The sequence below is a fragment of the Micromys minutus genome, assembly GCF_963924665.1.
Source record: "Micromys minutus genome assembly, chromosome: 7".
Classification (NCBI taxonomy): Eukaryota; Metazoa; Chordata; class Mammalia; order Rodentia; family Muridae; genus Micromys; species Micromys minutus.
The window spans coordinates 31739475-31759060 of record NC_137976.1 but is presented as its reverse complement, the minus strand read 5'-3'; the positions used below and the strand labels follow the sequence as shown (position 1 = coordinate 31759060).

At 37.3% G+C, this 19586-nt stretch overlaps 1 protein-coding gene across 1 annotated transcript in view; it reads left to right on the top strand.

The window, feature by feature from the left end:
* Window positions 1-19586, top strand: part of PROS1 (protein S) — a 65663-nt gene that overhangs the window by 20271 nt on the left and 25806 nt on the right. The window contains exons 2-7 of the mRNA XM_080919028.1: window positions 2690-2847; window positions 5502-5526; window positions 14569-14655; window positions 15983-16105; window positions 16236-16367; window positions 19357-19482. Coding sequence (XP_080775154.1) covers window positions 2690-2847; window positions 5502-5526; window positions 14569-14655; window positions 15983-16105; window positions 16236-16367; window positions 19357-19482 — 651 coding nt within the window. The remainder of the gene's footprint in view (window positions 1-2689; window positions 2848-5501; window positions 5527-14568; window positions 14656-15982; window positions 16106-16235; window positions 16368-19356; window positions 19483-19586) is intronic.

Here is a 19586-nt window from a genome sequence, read left to right as displayed (position 1 = left end):
TCATTATTTTTCAAATCTCATTGGTAATAGCAGTTTAAAAATATTTTCAATTTTTTTCTATGTATTTTTTCAATATGACTTTTAATTTGATGTAACTTATTGGATATATTTTATTTACATTTCAAAAGTTATCCCCTTTCCAATTTCTTCTCCATAAATCCTCATCCCATTTCCCCTACCACTGCTTCTATTGGGGTGCCCCACTACCAGCCCATTCCATCCTGCCTCCCTGCCCTGACATTCCCCTACAGTGGGACATCTAGCTTTAGCAGGACCAAGGGCTTCTCTTCCCACTGATGCCCAAAAGGCCATCCTCTGCTACATATGCAGCTTGAGCTATGGGTATGGCCATTTGTACTCGTTGTATAGTGGTTTAGTATATGGAAGCTCTGGCTAGTTGGTATTATTGTTCTTGTGAGGTTGCAAACTCCTTCCTTCAACTCCTTCAATCCTTTCTCTAACTCCTCCATTAGGAACACTGTTCTTAGTTCAGTGGTTGTCTGTGAGCATCTGCCTCTGTATTTGCCAAGATCTTGTAAAGCCTCTCGGGAGACAGCTATATCAGGCTCCCGTCAGAATATACTTCTTGGCATCAGCAATATTGTCTGGGTTTCCTGGATGTATTTGGGCTGGATTTCCAGGTGGGGCAGTCTCTGGATAGCCTTTGCTCTAGTCTCTCTCTGCTTTAAACTTTGTCTCCATATTTCCTTCTGTGAATATTTTTGTTCCCCCTTCTAAGAAGGACTTAGTATTCCTTCTTCTCGAGCTTCATGTGGTCTGTAAATTATATCTTGGGTAATCTGAGCTTTTGGCCTAATATCTACTTAGCAGTGAGTACATCTCATATGTTGTTTTTTTTTTTTTTTTTTTTTTTTTTTTGTGACTGAGTTACCTCACTAAGGATGGTATTTTCTAGTTCCATCCATTTGCCTAAAACTTTCATGAAGTCATTGTTTTTAATAGCTGGGTAGTACTCCATTGTGTAAATGTACTACATTTTCTGTATCCATTCCTCTGTTGAAGAGCATCTGGGTTCTTTTCAGCTTCTGGCTATTATAAATAAGGCTGCTATGAACATGGTGGAACATGTGTCCTTGTTATATATTGGAGCATCTTTTGGGTATATGTCCAAGAGTGGTATAGCTGGGTCCTCAGGAGGTACTATGGCCAATTTTCTGAGGAACCACAAGACTGATTTTCAGAGTGGTTATACCATCTTGCAATCCCACCAATGATGGAGGAGTGTTTCTCTTTCCCTACATTCTCACCAGCATCTTCTGTCACCTGAGTTTTTGACCTTAGCCGTTCTGACTGGTGTGAGGTGGAATCTCAGGGTTATTTTGATTTGCATTTCCCTGATGACTAAGGTTGTTGAACATTTCTTTACATGCTTCTCAGCCATTCAATAATCCTCAGTTGAGAATTATTTGTTTAGCTCTAGTCCCCCTTGTTTAATAGTGTTATTTGATTATGTGAAGTCTAACTTCTTGAGTTCTTTGTATATAGTGGTTATTAGCCCTCTATAAGATTCAGGATTGACAAAGATCTTTTCCCTATTTTGTTGTTGCCATTTTGTTCTAATGACAGCATCCTTTGTCTTACAGAAGCTTTCCAATTTTATGAGGTCCCATTTATCAATTTTTTTATCTTATAGCATAAACCATTGGTATTCTGGTCAGAAATTTTTTTTTCAATGCTGATGTGTTCAAGGCTCTTCCCCATTTTCTATTCTATTAGCTTCAGTGTATCTGGTTTTAAGTGGAGGCTCTTGATCCACTTGAGCTTTGTACAGGGCAATGAGAAAGGATCAATGTTGAATCCTCCTTGTGTATCCAGCCTGTTAGTCTATGTCTTTTTATTGGGGAATTGAGTCCATTGATGTTGAGAGATATTAAGGACCAATGCTTTTTATTTCCTGTTATTTTTGTTATGCGAGGTGAAATTATTTTTGTGTAGCTGTCTTGTTTTGGGTTAGTTGAAAGAAGATTACTTTAATTTTTTTTTTCTAGTGTTTAGTTTTTCTCTTTGTGTTAGAGTTTTCCACCTATTATTTTTTGTAGGCCTGGATTTGTAAAAAGATATTGTGTACATTTAGTTTTGTCATGGAATATCTTGGTCTCTCCATTTATGTTAATTGAGAGTTTGGTTGGATATAGTAGCCTGGGCTGGCATTTGTATTCTCTTAGGATCTGTATGACAACTGCCCAGGATTTTGTAGATTTCATAGTCTCTGTTGAGAAGTGTGGTATGATTCTGTTAGGTCTGCTTTCATAGGTTACTTGACCTCCCCTACTGCTTTTAATATTCTTTCTTTGTATTTTGCATTTGTTGTTTGACAATTATGTGATATGACAATTTCTTTTCTGCTCCAATCTATTTGGAGTTTTGTAGGTTTTTTTTATATATTTACACACATGTTGTTCGTTAGGTTAGGGAAGTTTTCTTCTATAGTTTTTCTGAAGATATTTACTGGCCCTTGATGTTGGCAATCTTTGTTCTCTTCTATGCCTATTATCCTCAGATTCGGTCTTTTCATTGTGTCCTGGATTTCCTTATTTAAAGCCTGTTGATTTAAAATATCTTGCATTTTCATAGGCAGAAAATTATTTCAGCTTATATTATTTAGTAACGTGATATACCTTCTGGGAAAAATGAAAAGTTTTATTTATATAAGCTTGTGTTTCTACAGTCTTGTCAAAAGAGCGTGCTTCACAAGTTCTGGTGAGGAAACGCCGTGCAAATGGCATGCTTGAAGAAGCTAAAAAGGGCAACCTTGAAAGGGAGTGCATTGAAGAGCTCTGCAATAAGGAGGAGGCCAGGGAGGTCTTTGAAAATCATCCTGAAACGGTAAGAAGTCATGGAACAAACTGTTGAGTCCACGCACCTAGGTATACAGTTACAGACAGAACATTGTCAGCTGTGTTTCTTTGGCTTCATTTGAAAGCTAATGATTCTGTAGACCACTTTCTATGTATTGCCCTGTCATTTCAGGAAAACTGCCAGGGACAGGTGCTCTGGTATAACTAGATTTCTTTTAAGTCTTTGTCAACAACTAGTGTTGACTTTGTGATTTGTAGTGATTTTATCCTAACCCAAATTTGATAGCATTGAGACTCCAAGAGAAGATGTGTGTGAAATGTGACCGTGGGTATTTCTATCACTGTGTTTCTTGTTTGTTTTGCTTTTGTTGATTGCTTGTATTTGAGATAGTCTCACTTGTAGTCCCAACTACCCTGAAACTCACTCCTTTCCTGCCTTTGCTTCAGCCTCCCAAATACTGCGATTATACGTTGGTGTGTACCACCATGCATGTCACCAAGTGGTATAAGCTTCACCTTTAGAGCTCATACCCTTAAGGGTTTCTTCAGATGTCTTTCCTAATTGTACAATCTGAAGAAAAAAGGGAGACAGTGTGTATAAGGGTCCTCCTGTGCTTCTCCTACAGCTCCCAGCATGACAGTAGCTGAGTGATAATGAGCAAGAACACTGTTTCTAGTTAGAAGATCTGTCCCAAACTGTAGCCACTCCTGTCCTCTGTGGCTGTTCTTGTAGCCCTTTAATCTCTACATGTTCTGATAGGTTTGAAGAAGAAAGTTTTCTACAAATACCCAACAATTAGTTTTTAATCTGCTTATGATTGGGACCAAAGTGTGAAAAAACTTCAAGAGCAAAAGCAACATGGAGATTAAAGGGTTTATTTGGCTCATATATCCTGAATTTAGGTTCATTGAGGGAAAGCTGTAAGAGATTCAAACCAGGTGGGAACCCAGACGGAGGAGCTAATGCAGAGGGCATGAAGGAGGGCTGCTTATTGGCCTGCTCCTCATGGCCTGCTTAGCTAGCCAGATTTGCTATAGAATCCAGGACCATCATCCCAATGATACCATCACCTACAGTGGTCTGGACCTCCTCCATCAGTCACTAAAACTGCCCTACAGTTCTGCTTACAACTCAATCTTACAGAAGCAGTTTCTCAATTGAGTTTTCTTTCCAGATGATTCTAGTTTGTGTCAAGTTGACATAAAATTAGTCAACATAAACAATAGTAATACAAAAATTTCTATCCTATACAATATAGTAAACTTCCTTATGGTATATATATATATACCATACATATATATATATATATATATATATATACATACATACATATATATATATATATAAAGTTTCATGTTTAAAATTTTTATAATAAAAAGGAATGTATATATAATTTTATATAATTATAGTATATATTAGATAGATTCATATATTCCTTTCCATTATGAAAAATTTTTTAAAGTAGAAAGAATAATACAATAAACCCTAAACACACCACCTACTTCCTATAATGATTAAGTCTTCCATTTTATTTGGCCTGTCCCCTATATCTACTCGATGGCTTTGGGAGAATGCTTTGAGCATTCATGTCATATGATTATGTCATTAATAAATACTTAACTGTATAGTTCTGCAATTTACTTATGTTCTGAGGTCAGACTTCAAAGAGTAATTGGAAAGGGAGAGCAAAGGAGGGAAGTGGGAAGAAGCCAGAGAAGGAAGACTCATTCCTGTTTCTTGACCTTCTCCACTGGTTTTGTCGACACTCCACCCACTCCCTGTCTGTACCCCTCATACCCTTAGCTCCTACTCCAGGTGTTTACCCTCTTGCTCACCAGTTCTCAAGATACTCTTGTCATTAGCATAACATAAATTCTTGAACCCCATTTGTTGCTCATTATTGTTTGGTTTTGCTATAAACAGCAATGTTTTCTGAATGAGTCAGTGTCAGACCCCTTTCTCAGAAGGTAGGAGAAACCTGTGGTGCAGGGTTTTGTGTAGTGGGAAAAAGTGAGGACGTTGACTTGGAAAAAGCCATCTTCCCTGCTGTCTGAGCCAGAACTTTGAATATTTTAGTTTTGCATGAAATATTCTTGTGTTATTTATGCTACATATGAGATATATTACAAGTTTACTGTCAGAAATTTATAACCTGTTCACTTTCATAAAATACATTTCTTTCTCCCCCTTATGTTAATTTTTTTGGTACCCACCAGTTTATAAGGAAGGTGGTATGTGTGCATTAGATGAAAATAAGGTAAGTGCTCAGTTTAGTTCCTGTCAAATTATTTCATTGTGACCACAATGTAGCTGATCATAATGATATACAAATATATCAAATGAAGGCCAGATGTGGTGACACACACTGTTAATCTCAGCACTTAGGAGGAAGGTGCATGTGAATTACTGTGAGTCTGTGGTGGACCTGAGCTACATAGTGAGTTACAGTATATCCAGTGGTGTTTTAAGCCCATAGATATAGATTGATATAGATATAGATGATATAGATATATCTCAAGTATTGCCTATCTTTTCTTGAAATATTTTCATATAGAAAAATTAGAATGTAAAAACACACAACATGTAATTTATTCCCATGTTAGTATGAAAATAACTAACACATTAATCTTTAACTCTGCAGTAAAATTTAGGTTTGCTAATATATCTATTTTTTTTTCTAGGATTATTTTTATCCAAAATATTTAGGTAAGTTTTAAGCAACTGAAGCATAAAATCTTGGAAATTGAGGGGAACCTAGAAATGTTCAAACTTCACCTTCTGCCTGTATACCCATCCAATTCTAACTTACGACCCTTGGGAAGACACAAGAGCTATGATGCTCTTGTATTTAAAGTCACGTCAACTGATTTAGATTGCCTCTTTACTATGCTGAACTGTCACTGGTAGTTTTCCATGTCTTTCTGCTAAAATATCTTTAGACTGATGCCAATTATCTTCAGACACCCAGACACTGTGTACAAATATGTTTTCATGGGCTGTCTTTCACAGAATGAAAGATTTCTAAGCTCATCAATAACATGATGTACAGTTATCCTTCACCAATTTGTAAAAGTCATTCACAGATCCTCTCTGTGACGTCACCTCTTCACTTCCTGCAGTCTACAGTTCCTGCTCTTTTGGATGCTGGGCTCTCAATGTGGTAATATTTGGACACCCCTGTATGTTACGTGACTTCAACTAAATACTACTTCAAAGTAACAAGGCTTATTTTCTTAAAGCAAATGTAGAAATGTTTCATATTAATATTACTTGGGAATGTCGTTCTGGTTACATATATTAGGGTTTCTAATTGCTGCATCTGTTTCTTGTGATTCTCCATGTTTACAACAGAATTATGCTCCTTTCCCCACATTTTCTTTTAGAATACCACTTATCTATGCTTGGTTTCACCCTATTACCTCTAGCCAACTAGAAATAGAAAGGAAATCTTTGGGAAAATATAGAAATGAACTTTTATATTTTTAATATAGTCTTACAAATGATTAAGCCATTAAGCTCATTACTCTGGGAATTTGAGTATAGTTATTTTATATGTTTTATATATTACTCTGTGTGCTTTTGGAGCAATTCCAGAGACATTTATGGGAAGACTATTTATTCTTTGGACCTTAAGGGAAAAATACAAAAAATTGGCATGGATTTGTATTTATCTTATAGGATAATTAGTAGGTTAAAAGTCCAAGACCACTGGGTACAGGATCTTTGTGAAACAGGTCCATGACTGCTCTTCAGAGTTCTTGGTGTACATGATGGTTGGGATCCTTTATTTGTGCCACCTGCTGAGTTGGTGACTTGACCCTACTGTATGTATGTAGTTTATCCTCCTCTCACCACCTGTAAGACACTGATAAATTCTATAGTAGCTCTCTGGAGAGCACAGCAAGATCTCAGATTCCCAATGCATATGAGCCCATTTGTTACCTCTTTAGGTGGGTTTTCAGCAAGATTCCAAAGCACTTAATAAAATGTATTTCCTTTTGTCTTCTTCATGTTTCTCTCCTGATGAGCAATTTCTATTTGCTTCTTTCTCTTCCTTCCAAGTTTTACCCAGGCTGGATCCTTTTTAACTTCCCTGATCAGATGAGATGGGATACATTCAGGGTGGTAAGGCCAACTCCTTTCTTTCCTTCTCTAATACCAGTGTTGAATGTTTTCTTTCAGTAGTACACCATGAGTAGTAAAACCCTTTGCCTTTACATTTAAAAGGGTAGAGAATGGATAAAAGCATTCAACCAGGAAAAGCATCTATTTTTGTATACATTATGAGTCACCACTTTCTAAAACAGAAGCCAAGGATTTGCATTGTAGAAATAATTGAGAAAGGATGAGTTATCAAGCATATTCTAGCCTCTCATATTTAGAGGGCAATTTAAATGTTTAATAATAAAAGGAGATACTTCTAAGCAACTAAAATTATAAGGTTATATTAGCCTTGTTTCTTGAGGCCATGTAATGAGGGGTACTGCGCAGGACAAACCATCGATAATAAACATTCTTTGATCACAGTATACTTGAGAAAATATAAGTAATTTTTAAATATAGAATATGTGTTTGAGAGAGGTTCCTTAAATAACAATTTTATCTTTCTATCTCTTCTAATTTTTCTTCTGAATCCATCCATTTTTCTCTGCTCTTTCTATGACTACCTTGGCAGCATCGTAGAGGTCTAAAATACAAACAAAACTTGGAATCTGAGATGAGCGTTTCTGTTTCAGAATAACTCTTAGCTGGCAACATGTTTTCATTTTTGCTTTTGTTATTGTTTTTAACTCTTTGAAGAGTTTATATTTACTATATGCAGAATATCACTAGACTTTCTAACTTTAGATTTCTTGGATTGTTAAGGAGATAGATAATAGATTTATTGTCAGTCTTTCTTCTAATGGAAGGTGTTATTATTTTAATCCATTAGATGAAACAAAAATGCTTTTGATTTAAATCTTATACTTTGTTTTGTATGTATAAGTGGTGAGTTTCAATGTTGAAAGAGAAAAAGAAAATCCCTTATCAAAGTTAGATATTCTGTCATTGGATATGCAGAGGGGCCATGGTCCTCACTAGAAAATGCAATGTGTATTTTCATTCACAATGAACATAATAGTAATTTAATCATGCACAATTTATGCTGGGTTGTCCTTATAAAGAGAGAAGGTTATTCAGATTAGATCACAGATGTCAATACTTTTTGGACAGTGTCTAGACTTAAATTTTCAGGACCATATAAAGAACTTCATGTAGTTATCCTTGCCATCTGCTGCCCTTAGAACATGCAATTTAGAACAGAATTACCCTGGGTTTACTGACATTTATCACATAGATGGACATAATTGATGTCATTAGTTTGTTTCAAGAAATGAAAACAATTAATGGTTGCAAAGAACTTTTAAAAAGAAGTTTTATGAAACAAACATGTGTTTCCATATAAACTTATAAAATCAAGTTCATAAACTTTTTATGAACTGCTAGAGATTGAACTCAGTACTTATATGTTCTAGGTTGTACTTTGCCACTGAGTTATAACCACAGGATGTCATTGTAACTTAAATTGCCCCCCCCCCAGGAAATAGGATAAATAAGCTTAACATCTATATAGGCTTTAGGAAAGCATCACTCAGAAAAGTAAATGACTTTGTTCATAGGGAATAAATTTTCTGGAGAATGGTAAACTGTGAGCCTAAATGTAAATATTAGAAATCATTCTTTAGGGCTGGAGATGCAGCTCATTGTTAGAACATAAGACCTTAGGTTTAATTGCTAAAACTACACACACACACACACACACACACACACACACACACACACACAAAACACACACAGAAAACAAACAAACAAACAAACAAACACACTTTAGCTTGCAGGTCTTGCCATACTAGTGAATTTAGCCAAATGTCTTATTACTTCATCTTTTCAAATCATCTCTAAAGAAACACTAGGAATCTTGGCACTAATGTTAAGAAAAACCTAAAACAGGAAGTAGCCTGAAGTCTTAAGAGGCTGAGCTGCAGTCACTAAGTGCTGGGGAAGCAGCCAGAATTCAAGCTGCAAGGCTTGAAAAAGGCCTAAGTATTCAAATGAAAAAAATTAAAGCACCATAGAGTAAGCTCCAAATAGCAAGTCATAACATGTAGATAGAAATAGGTGAAATAGAAAACAGCAAAGAAGATTGATAAAAGCAAAATTTATACTTTGAAAAGGTCTGTGGGTCCCTATAGTAACAAGAAATTTGAAGCCTAGAGTGACTTCCAGTGGGCATTTCCATCTCTCTGTGATTGACTACATTTTCCAAAGATGGCACAGAAGTGTCTCCTGCTCGCCATACCCTCTGATATGTCATTTTCCCCACTCTCTTAGCAGGAGGTAGACACTGTCTTCCATGCCCACACATCCTTGGGTGGATCCTTGAATTGCTTACATCATAATACATGGTGACAGCAGTACGGTATCCCTTCCAAGGTCTTGCAATTTCTGCTTTTTACTTGGATGCTAGCTGCTATGCAATAAGGGCCATAGTGAAGAAAACTCAGTCCCATGAATAGAATCTTACATGTAACATTTTATAGACCAGTGGAGGTGGGTGTCAGACAGCATGAGCTGTCATGGCTCATGTTGGAATGGCTTATCTTCCAATTTAGTGCTCCGGTTGACTCCCTATGTCACAGACATCTTTACTTTGGTGAATTGATTGCTTCTCAGATATTTGACCCCCAAATCAACTTTAAATAGCTATTAGTTAAACTAGGAATTGTGGAGATGGCTTGCTCTTCTACAGAAGGCAACTAATGACTGAGTATCCGAGCAAAGAAGTAATACATGTCACTTATGTCAGTTAGGACATAAGTTTGAAGAACTGTTAATAACATTAAAATCTCTGCATGTTTTATCTGTTTTTATGGCATCTGTTATTTCTTAATCTGCTAGCCATTTAAGTCATCACTTTCATAGATTTGTAGTCAGGAACAAAAGGAGAGGGTCAGCCATTCTGTGATATTAAGGAATTATACAAATATTATTGTGTCAGTCTCTGCAACACTAGGAGACCTGGAAGTTGCCTGCCCCAACCAGACACAGTGACCCCTATTGACTTAATTATTCATGCTCATTAAGTCAGGTTCTCATCCAGTCTGCAGGTTTGAATTTGCTACAACAAACAAACATACACCAAATTTATGTGACAGTGCATATTTCTCTTCTAATCTCATGTCCTGTTTTTTGTAATTGCTTTTTTCAGATTAAAGTTCTTCTCCACAAAAAGAAGCATTTATAAACTTATTTTTTATGACTCTCTTATTTCTCAAAAGCTGGCTTGTAGATTTTTACCTTTTCATAGAGATAAGTGTACTACAAAGAAAAGCTAGTTGTGAGAGATGCTAATGCTAATGAGACAGAAAGAAAATACCAGGCAAAGGAAGACTTGACAAGGAATGGGAACATAACCTGGCCAGTTCATTTCTTTTTAAGATTGATATCGTAGAAAAATTTTTTGATCCACAAACCAGTACAGCAAATGGATGTGTTGTCTTGGTATCTTATCTGAAATGGAAAGTTTAGGTTTAGAACAGATGTGGTGTTTGCATGCCTGGAATCCCTCAGTATTAATGAGGCTGAGGCAGGAGTTTCATGAGTTCAAAGCCAAACTATACTACATGGGATAAATAGTAGAGGGTTGGAGAGATGGCTCAGAAGTTAAGACCATTACCTGCTCTTGCAAAGGACCTAGGTTCAGTTCAGAGTTTAGGGAATCGAATACCTATAAACCCTCCAGACACCTATACATTCCCACCCAAATATATACACACATTTAAAAAGTAAAAATAAGTCTTAAAAATAAAAGTAAATAAAGCTTATCTAAGGCACACACTGTACATCTCAGGGAAGAATTCCTTTCCATCCAGAGTGTCTAGATAGTTTGAAGACCTGCTCAGTAACAACAGCCAGTCCCACAATCATCTCCATGTTCTTGACACATTTGCATATATACACTGTTCAAAGTGTAATACACATTTATGCTTTCCTGCCAGGCACTCTGCCTATTTAAAAAAAGAATTGATGTCTCCTGGAAAGCAGAAAAGCTCACAACAAATAGAAGTTAAACACTGAAGGAAACTTAGGAACCAATCTGAAAATGTGTCCAACCAGGACAGTGCAGTGAAAGTAAGATGATGTGGTTCTTTAATATAGCAGTGGAGTGACCCCCTACACAGGGGCTGTGTAAGACCACTGGAAAACACAGATATTTGCATTATGATTTGTAACAATAGCAAAATTACAGTTATGAAATAGTAATGAAAATGCTTTGACGGTTGAGGGTCAACACAACATGAGGAACTGTATGAAAGGATCTCAGCATTAGGAAGGTTGAGATCCACTGCTTGAACACTTTGGTGTGAAGAATTGGCCGGAAGTCAAAAATCAAACGGTTGCTTAGAAATTCCAATAGCCTTCGAATAAAAAAAGTTCCATCCTGTGAAATAAAGGAAGGTCAGATGGCTTTACCACAGAATGATGTGCTTCATATCAGAGTTATCTTTTAGGGGCTCAAACATTGACTTAGGTGACTATGAGTAAGACGGGGAGCTAGAATTGGGTATTCCAGGTGATGTCAAAAACTGTATTCACACAACAGTTGTCAAAACCTCAGGAAGGAAAGGCTAAGCAATTGCAATAGCGGCTGAATGATTATAAAGGAAACCTGGATGGATTTTGGAACAGAGTTAATTTTCAGATAGGAAGTACAAGCCAAATGTTCTATAGTCTGAGCAGATCTAAGCACACTGGCAGGTAAAACAGAGTGAATCAACAAATGATGTTAAGACAGCAAAAAGTTCTCTCAGAAAAAGATCTGTGAGATCCACAGGTTGAGAACTGCTGTGTTGACGGAGCACATGATACTCTCTGTTCATTTCACTTCTGTCCTCCTGCCTTGGTAGAATAAATGTACAGATTTGAGTATAGAAAGTAAACTCAGGCAGACCACAAACTGCAGGGTTGAAGCTACTAACCACATAGAGGTACGACTCGGAGGATACAATGGTGGCAGTCTTTGTGATGCCCAGGGGAGCCAACAGAATGTTTGGTGCTGGAGATTTTACAGTTGACAGTTCAGTTACGTCATGCTGGCCTCTTCCGGGGTGTGTGTTCAGAACGTCTTGGTCAAAGACTCAGAGTTCTTGTTCTATGGAAAGAAACGTGTGCCTTGTGCTGTAAATCAAGTGAGGAACCCATAGTTGGGGAGCTCATCCTCCCTAGGAGTGAGCTTACCACTAGTATTCTGATATAGTGATGTGGTATCAAACTGCCCTCTGAACTCGGCTCTCTCTACCTGTAGTTTCCAGCAGCTCTCAGTCCTAAGCAGAAGTTTCTGTGTGCAGTGGATGGTGATAAATTCGAAAACACAACCACTCAGAGTACAGAGGATAAGAGGGGGACCCAGCCAGCCAGAAGTGGCAGTTGGTTATTATTTTTTTTATTATATCCCCTTTCTGAGGATCAAGGCCCACACCCAAAGAGGGGTGGGAAGATTGTTAAAGTCAGAGAGGCAGGGGAGTACCAGAGTACATGACATGAGTGATGTACACATTCACAGCAGTTATGGATGTCTGTATAAAAACAGCCAGCCAATAATCTCTCAGTTCTAGTGTGAAGGGGGGAAAGGATCTCACCTGTAGCTAGGGAGGTATGGACAGATGATGGTATGGGGAAGGAGAGAGAGGGAGACGGAGACAGAGGGAGAAAGATTGATTAGCCCCACGCTAAGGCAAATATGGATAGAACAAACTGAAGTTAGAGAACTTTCATACATGACACTTCAGCATAATGGCTGCCTGCATAAGACCCGGAGACATATAACATCAACAGACATATTAACGTAGAAGAGCAAGACCCGGAGACTTACAACATCAACAGACATACTAATGTAGAAGAGGGCAATCTCACAGGGCCTGCCCTACTCATAGACAAAGAACTGAAAGCAACTGGCAAATGCTGAGAGGGGGAAAAAAAGTCTTCAGAGATAAAATCTTTAGTTGATTACCCAATTCCAAGTGGTCAGCCCTGAAACTATATACATCTAAGTCACATTACCTCAGATAAGTAGGCTATATTTATGTATCTAGGGCATAATGTTGAGAGGGAACCAATGGGAAGGTTTGAGCCACATAGAAGGTATTGGAGTAAGAAGAGGAAAAAGGTGTAATTATATTTTCATTTAAGATTTTTAAAAAATGAATTTAAAAAGGACATAATGTTGAGACAAATGACGTGGATCTGGAATTGGGGTGAGTGCAAAGAGAATGTATTCAAGAAAAATCATGAAATTCTTAATAGAGTCATAAAAATATAATTTATTTTTAGATCAGATTTAGAACAGCTGTATTAGCAATGCCATGGCTTAGAACTGCTTCACTGGGCTTTTCAACCCAAGCCATGCCACGAAAAAAAGTTGATTCTCAGAGTATCCCGGGGTGAACATGTCATATAAAACTTTTAAATAAAAATAAAAGGGAAAAGTGTTAAGTGGACTTATTCTCAATTTTTACTGAACAGAGCCGGCACATTAAATGCTCAGTGTCCCGGATCACAAAGTTTAATCAGATCAAAATAATAAGCCATGATACAAATGAGATAAGTTTTGAGATGGGTTGTTTACATGGCAAAAGAATAAATTTGCCTATCCTAGCTGTAGCAGATTACATCAATACAATACTAACAAGTTTCAGATGCTGTCAAGGGAACATTCTGGAACAAAATTATTAATTGCAGCCGAGTATTTTCATGAGTATCCCTACAAATATGTACCGGCACAAAACACCATCATAGTCAGGATCCAAAGTTCCCCTTCTTTTGATTCGATCTAGACAGCAGTAATCCCTTCTCTCAAGAGGAGAGGATAAATGAAGAACATGCCATGTGCGTGTCTTTTGTGGCCACCCAGTCACTGTTTTTACCTGTGTGGCTCCTAAAGAGAGACCAACGAGAATTTTTCTTTTTCTCTCACTGCATCCACGAGTCAGTTGAATAGCTGGACAGATCAAAGAGCTTGTGTGCTACCCTGATGACTTGAGTGTCTTGCCCAGAACCCAGGGAGACTTGCTGGGTCATGTCTGCAATCCCAGCACTCCTAGAGGGAGATGAGACACAGACAGGAGAACTGGCAGAAACTCAGAAATTATCACAGCAGGAGAAAGAACAAGATCTCTTGCCTCAAACACCAGGAGGAAAGGACTGGCTCCTAAAACGTGCTCTGATTGATCTCTCTCTCTCTCTGTCCTAGTAAGGAGTGTGCAAACATGAGCTTGCATACACACTAAATAAATGCCTTTAAGAAAACATATCCCTCATACTACTGATGTTGTATTTGCTTCACATCTGCCAATTCATTTATATATAACATTTACAACTCAATACCAAAGTATCCTTTAGATAAAATACTGTTACTCAAGGGGAAGAGGAAAATGGGTACTGGAACCATAAAAAGACTTTTTTCTTTGTCTTGTTAACAACACAGCAGCTTAAACCTGCTGTGCTCCCAAGCTGGTGCACATCGTGTCTTAGGTTTAATTGAGAAGTTGTCTTGAACTTTGACAATAAAAGCAGAGGTGGAAACTTTTAGGGCGGTCCATTGGTACTAATTTTTTTTGTGAAGCAGTAGGGATGGAAATATTCTGACTTTAGGGTACTGTGAGTTCAGATCAAGGCTGTTCTGATACAATGACATCTTTTTTCTCATAGGTTGTCTGGGCGCATTCCGAGTTGGCTCATTCAGTGCTGCGAGGCAGTCAACTAGTGCTTACCCTGACCTCAGGAGCTGTGTCAATGGTAAGCTGCTGTTTATAAACAACATAGAAAAAAGAAAAAGAAAAAAAAAAAAAACAAACAAACAAGAAAACCATAGAAGTTTTGTAAGTTAAATACACAGTGTTGATAAAAACTGATGTTTAAAAAGCAATAAGTGAGCTCCTGAAGGGGGCTATGCCAAGCAGAAATGCATTTTTGAACTGCATAGAGAAGCATAATTAATTTTCTATTGCAAATGCATTCTGTTATACTTAAAATAAAAAATTCCCCTAACATTTCATCTGAGTGGTGATCAGTGGTAGTAGGCTTCAAGTTACTGGCTATCAGAAATATTATTTCTAGCATCTTTATTTTGGCTGGAATTGTATAATCACATAGTATAAGCGAATGTTATGGTTAACTGGTAGGTCGGAGGAGAGCCGTGCACATTCTTTTACTGATGATGTAAATATGAAAATGTGTGTACGTTAACAACCTTTATTCTCTGAAGTTTGTATAGAGCCTACAGTGATCACCATTTGCTAGTTGGTCTCATTTTCTCTCATTTTTCTGATACTCATTCTCCAGTGTTTTAAAACCTTTGTTTCATGTACTGTAATAAGAATTCCACTTATTTTAGGCAAGAAGGTCCCTTTTATTTCATCTTGCTTCAAGTTGGAATCATCAAATTATATCGTCTGTCTTCCTCATGGAGTTGTTTTAAGGCTTAAATCAAATGAAATATTTTCCTGACTTGCTGGGACACACCTTTGATCCCATCACTTGGGAGGCAGAGGCAGCCAGATCTCTGTGAGTTCGAGGCCAGCCTGGTCTACATAGTAAATTTGAGGACAGTCAGAGCCTTGTCTCACTTTTTAATTTCTTCCATATTTAAACTTCGTTTTTTTTCTTTCTTTTCTTTTCTTTTCTTTCTTTTCCTTTCCTTTTCCTTTTCCTTTCCTTTCCTTTTCCTTTTCCTTTCCTTTCCTTTCCTTTTCTTTCTTTTCTTTTTTTTTAGATAATGTCTTATGTAGTCCAGGCTGGCCTTGAACTGACTGTACAGCCAAAGATGGCCTTCAACTCATGATCTCCCTCTCCACTTCCTGAGTGCTGGGATCGCAGGCATGAGCCTACACCATCAAGTATTTGCAGTAGTTGGTATCAAACCCAGTAATCCACACGTGCTAGACAGCAACTCCACTAGCTGAGCTACACGCTCGGGCTGCTCTCCATTTCCAATGAGCAAGCACTGAAAGCACTCGGAAGAATGCAGCCTACTCTATTGGTTTTAGGCAGTTGTACGTTTCCAGGTCTGCTATTCACTTTCCTTTGCCGGGGTAAAAATTAAATAGAGCTCTGTTTCCTTTAGCCATCCCAGACCAATGTGACCCTATGCCATGCAATGAAGATGGGTATCTGAGCTGCAAAGATGGCCAAGCTGCTTTTACTTGCACCTGTAAACCAGGCTGGCAAGGAGACAGGTGTCAGCTTGGTATGTATAAAAATATCCACACCTCCCAACTTCCCCCCCCCCACCCCTTCCCCAACTTTTCTGGAATGGCTGCATGACGACTTATCTGAAGGTCATATTTCTTTAAAACTAACTTGTCTTTCCACTGTAGATGTCAATGAATGTAAAGATCCCTCAAATGTCAATGGAGGCTGTAGCCAGATTTGTGAAAACACTCCTGGAAGTTACCACTGCTCCTGTAAAAGTGGCTTTGCTATGCTCCCAAATAAGAAAGACTGCAAAGGTAAGAGCCCAGAAACTGAGTACAAATGTATCGGCTGTGTGAGGCCAGTAGAGGAATTTCCCTGGGAAAGCCCTGCGAAAGACTCTGGTTTCAAAGCACTTGCAGTAAATGTGCTTCTATGTCCAGGAGCCTTGTGATACTGTACAATTCTGACTCAGTTTATCATACCAATGACAAGAGTATCTCACACTCTTTTTGTGTGTGCATATGCCCAAGTGCATATTTCAAGGATCCATTTAGTTATAAATAAAGGTAGTTTATTAAAAAGAGAGGCTTTGGTGCTAGCGACTTTCCAAAGACATTGTTCTGTATTCAGAATCAGCACCTTCCTTCTGTTACTCCTTAAGAAAAGCAGCTGCACAAAGACTCCTGCAGCGCTGGATAACCTCACTATTATATCTTATCTTTGCTTTTCAGAACCATCTTTCTGATTTCCAAAATAAACCCATTATTTTGAAGCCCATTTCCCATCACGGTTATGAGAGAGATGGAGACTCTGCTTTTCACTCTCTGTATACCTAACTATATCACTATTGCTCTTAACTCTTTTTTCTTTGGATTTAAATCATCTGTCAGGTTATCTTTTTATATGTAGCTAGTGTATTTCTTTTGGCTTTCTCTATGAATCTTTGTTTTCCTTTTTCTCTCCTTGCACATCCTACGTCATTGGACTGCTCCAGTTACTGTAAGAAATCTACAGATATTGACGCTAGGAGAAAACATACATCTCAAGCCAGAATTCTAATCCTGATGTGAAATCTTTCTTCAAGGCAGACACCCTTAAAGAAGATTTTGTTCTTCCTCCTTTGTTGAGTTACGAGGTTAAAAATTCATCAGATCACGTGTGAAGTTTCATTGTGTAAGCTGTTATTTGTGCCTTAGAAAATCCCCCATCTTGGGCTGGAGAGGTGGCTCAGTGGTTAAGAGCACTGACTGCTCTTCCAGAGGACCTGAGTTCAAATTCCAGTAACCACATGGTGGCTCACAACCATCTGTAATGGAATTTGATGCCCTTTTCTGGTGTGTCTTAAGAGAGCAACAATGTACTCGCATATATGAAATAAATAAATAAATCTTTAAAAAAAAACAAACAACAACAAAAAAAGAAAATCCCCCATCTGATTTCATGTGTCAGGAACTTTTCATTGGCTTGGTAGTATTCAGTATCATGTAGTACACATGGCAGTGTAATTTAAAGTGCCGTGGGATGAGTCTGAAATGAAATGCATTTACGAACAGTCTTTTCCAAGCCATTATCCAATCTGTGACTATACAATTCTCTTGTCTGTCTCTTTAAAGGTTTTAGTTTGGCTATTAGAGCAGAGGTATAATTAGAAAAGTAGTTACAGGAAGCCATTATAATTCACAATACCACATATATTATACAGACAGTACCCATTCCTATTTTAATATTCTTTAATGTTCTTACTTTAATAATACCCTTATTCAAATTTTGTGGATTTTTTTTATATTCACATTGAGTTAATACATGCATGTACAGTTATTATAAATAAGCTTTTGTTTGTTTGTTTGTTTGCTGGGAATATAGTTCATTGGTGGAGTGCACACTTGGCACATGGAAGCCCTGGGTACATTTCTCAGTGCTACTAAACAACCACCAGAATGTTTCTGCAGATCAGAACATATGCTTCTAGCTCTTTCTTTACATAGAGATTTATCTGAGATATTCAGCAGAATACACAATTTACAGAAAATTATTTAGAAAGCTTTAACAGTAGGACCTTGGCCATGCTATGGGAAAACATGGAATCAGTTGCCAGTTATTGACTAAATATGAAAGTCTAAAACCTCAGAAGACATTAGATGTGGATACAGAGTCAACATACTGCACCTAATTCTCAAGAGCTATGTATTTCTCTACAAATCTGCCTAAAGCCAAGTAATTTAAGTAACACAGTTTTATTTTCTTCTACACAGAGACTTTTAAATGGCTTTATGTTACCTAATTTTTCTTTAACTAACTGAAGGATTCAAATTAAGTTTTATGGAATATTAGAGATCATAAGTATTAGGTGGTTTCCCTAATTAGTAGTATTAACATAGTTCTTGTAAGATTCTATCTGCATTTAGAACTCAGGCATAGACATACTTAGGAAGTAGAAACATTTTCTTATCATAGGGATTAAATTTATTACTTGGGAGTGAGTTAGTTGAAACACAGCGATGCCTACATTTGATCTGTTCATATGCCCAAATAAACACACCAATTTTCAAAGTTGGAAATGCATTTCGTGTTTGACTTTGTGTGTCTGCATTGACCTACATGATCAAAACTGAACAATCATTGTGTCTATGTAGAACTGTCTCTCGCTTCTGTTTGTTTGCTTGGAATTGTTACCTTCTGCTCCTAGCAACCTGTCTTTTGCTTCCCACTATACAGAATAACACAGCAAATGCATCTGAAGTTTCTAGAATATTTTAAAAAAAGGATACTAGAATAAATGAAGTTTTAGAAATGCTTTTAGACTTTATCCAGTTCTACCTTAAATCTTGATTATTGATTACTATAGGCAAGACAGGTAAAAAATTAGGTATTTGTCTACTTCCAAGTAGAAAAAGGAGATAAAAAATAAAACAGATGAGTTCACATTTATTAAATATTTATACTGAGGCATTCAGTCAATCTACATTTCAACCAATTTCAGAAATCTAAATTTAGAAGTATATTTAAAGAATATTGAGAATATAATCGAGCCAATTCTTTCATGCATTTTTATACTTCTCCCTGGTAGATAAAAAAAAAAAAAGAAATCACTAAAAAAATTCTTTTTGTTTTATTCCTATAAAGGAATATCAGGCAAATTTCCCATGACTCATGCCAAAGTCATATGTAGGGAACTCAAATATGGTGATAAAGTGATTATTTTGGTGTTCCAAGGCTGTTGATATAAATATCAAATATGATTGAAAAGCCAAATAAGCAGTTATTTGATACTGGAAAACTTCAACATATTGATTTTATTTGTAGATATGGATGAGTGCTCTCTAAAGCCCAGTGTCTGTGGCACAGCCGTGTGCAAGAACATTCCAGGAGACTTCGAATGTGAATGTCCCGATGGCTACAGATATGACCCCTCATCAAAATCTTGTAAAGGTAGACTGATCACGCTGTCACTGTTCATGGTAGAGATGACAGGTCTGAACCTTGAGTTGATACCAGACAAAGCAGTGCTTCCGCTGACTCCTGATGTGGCTTGG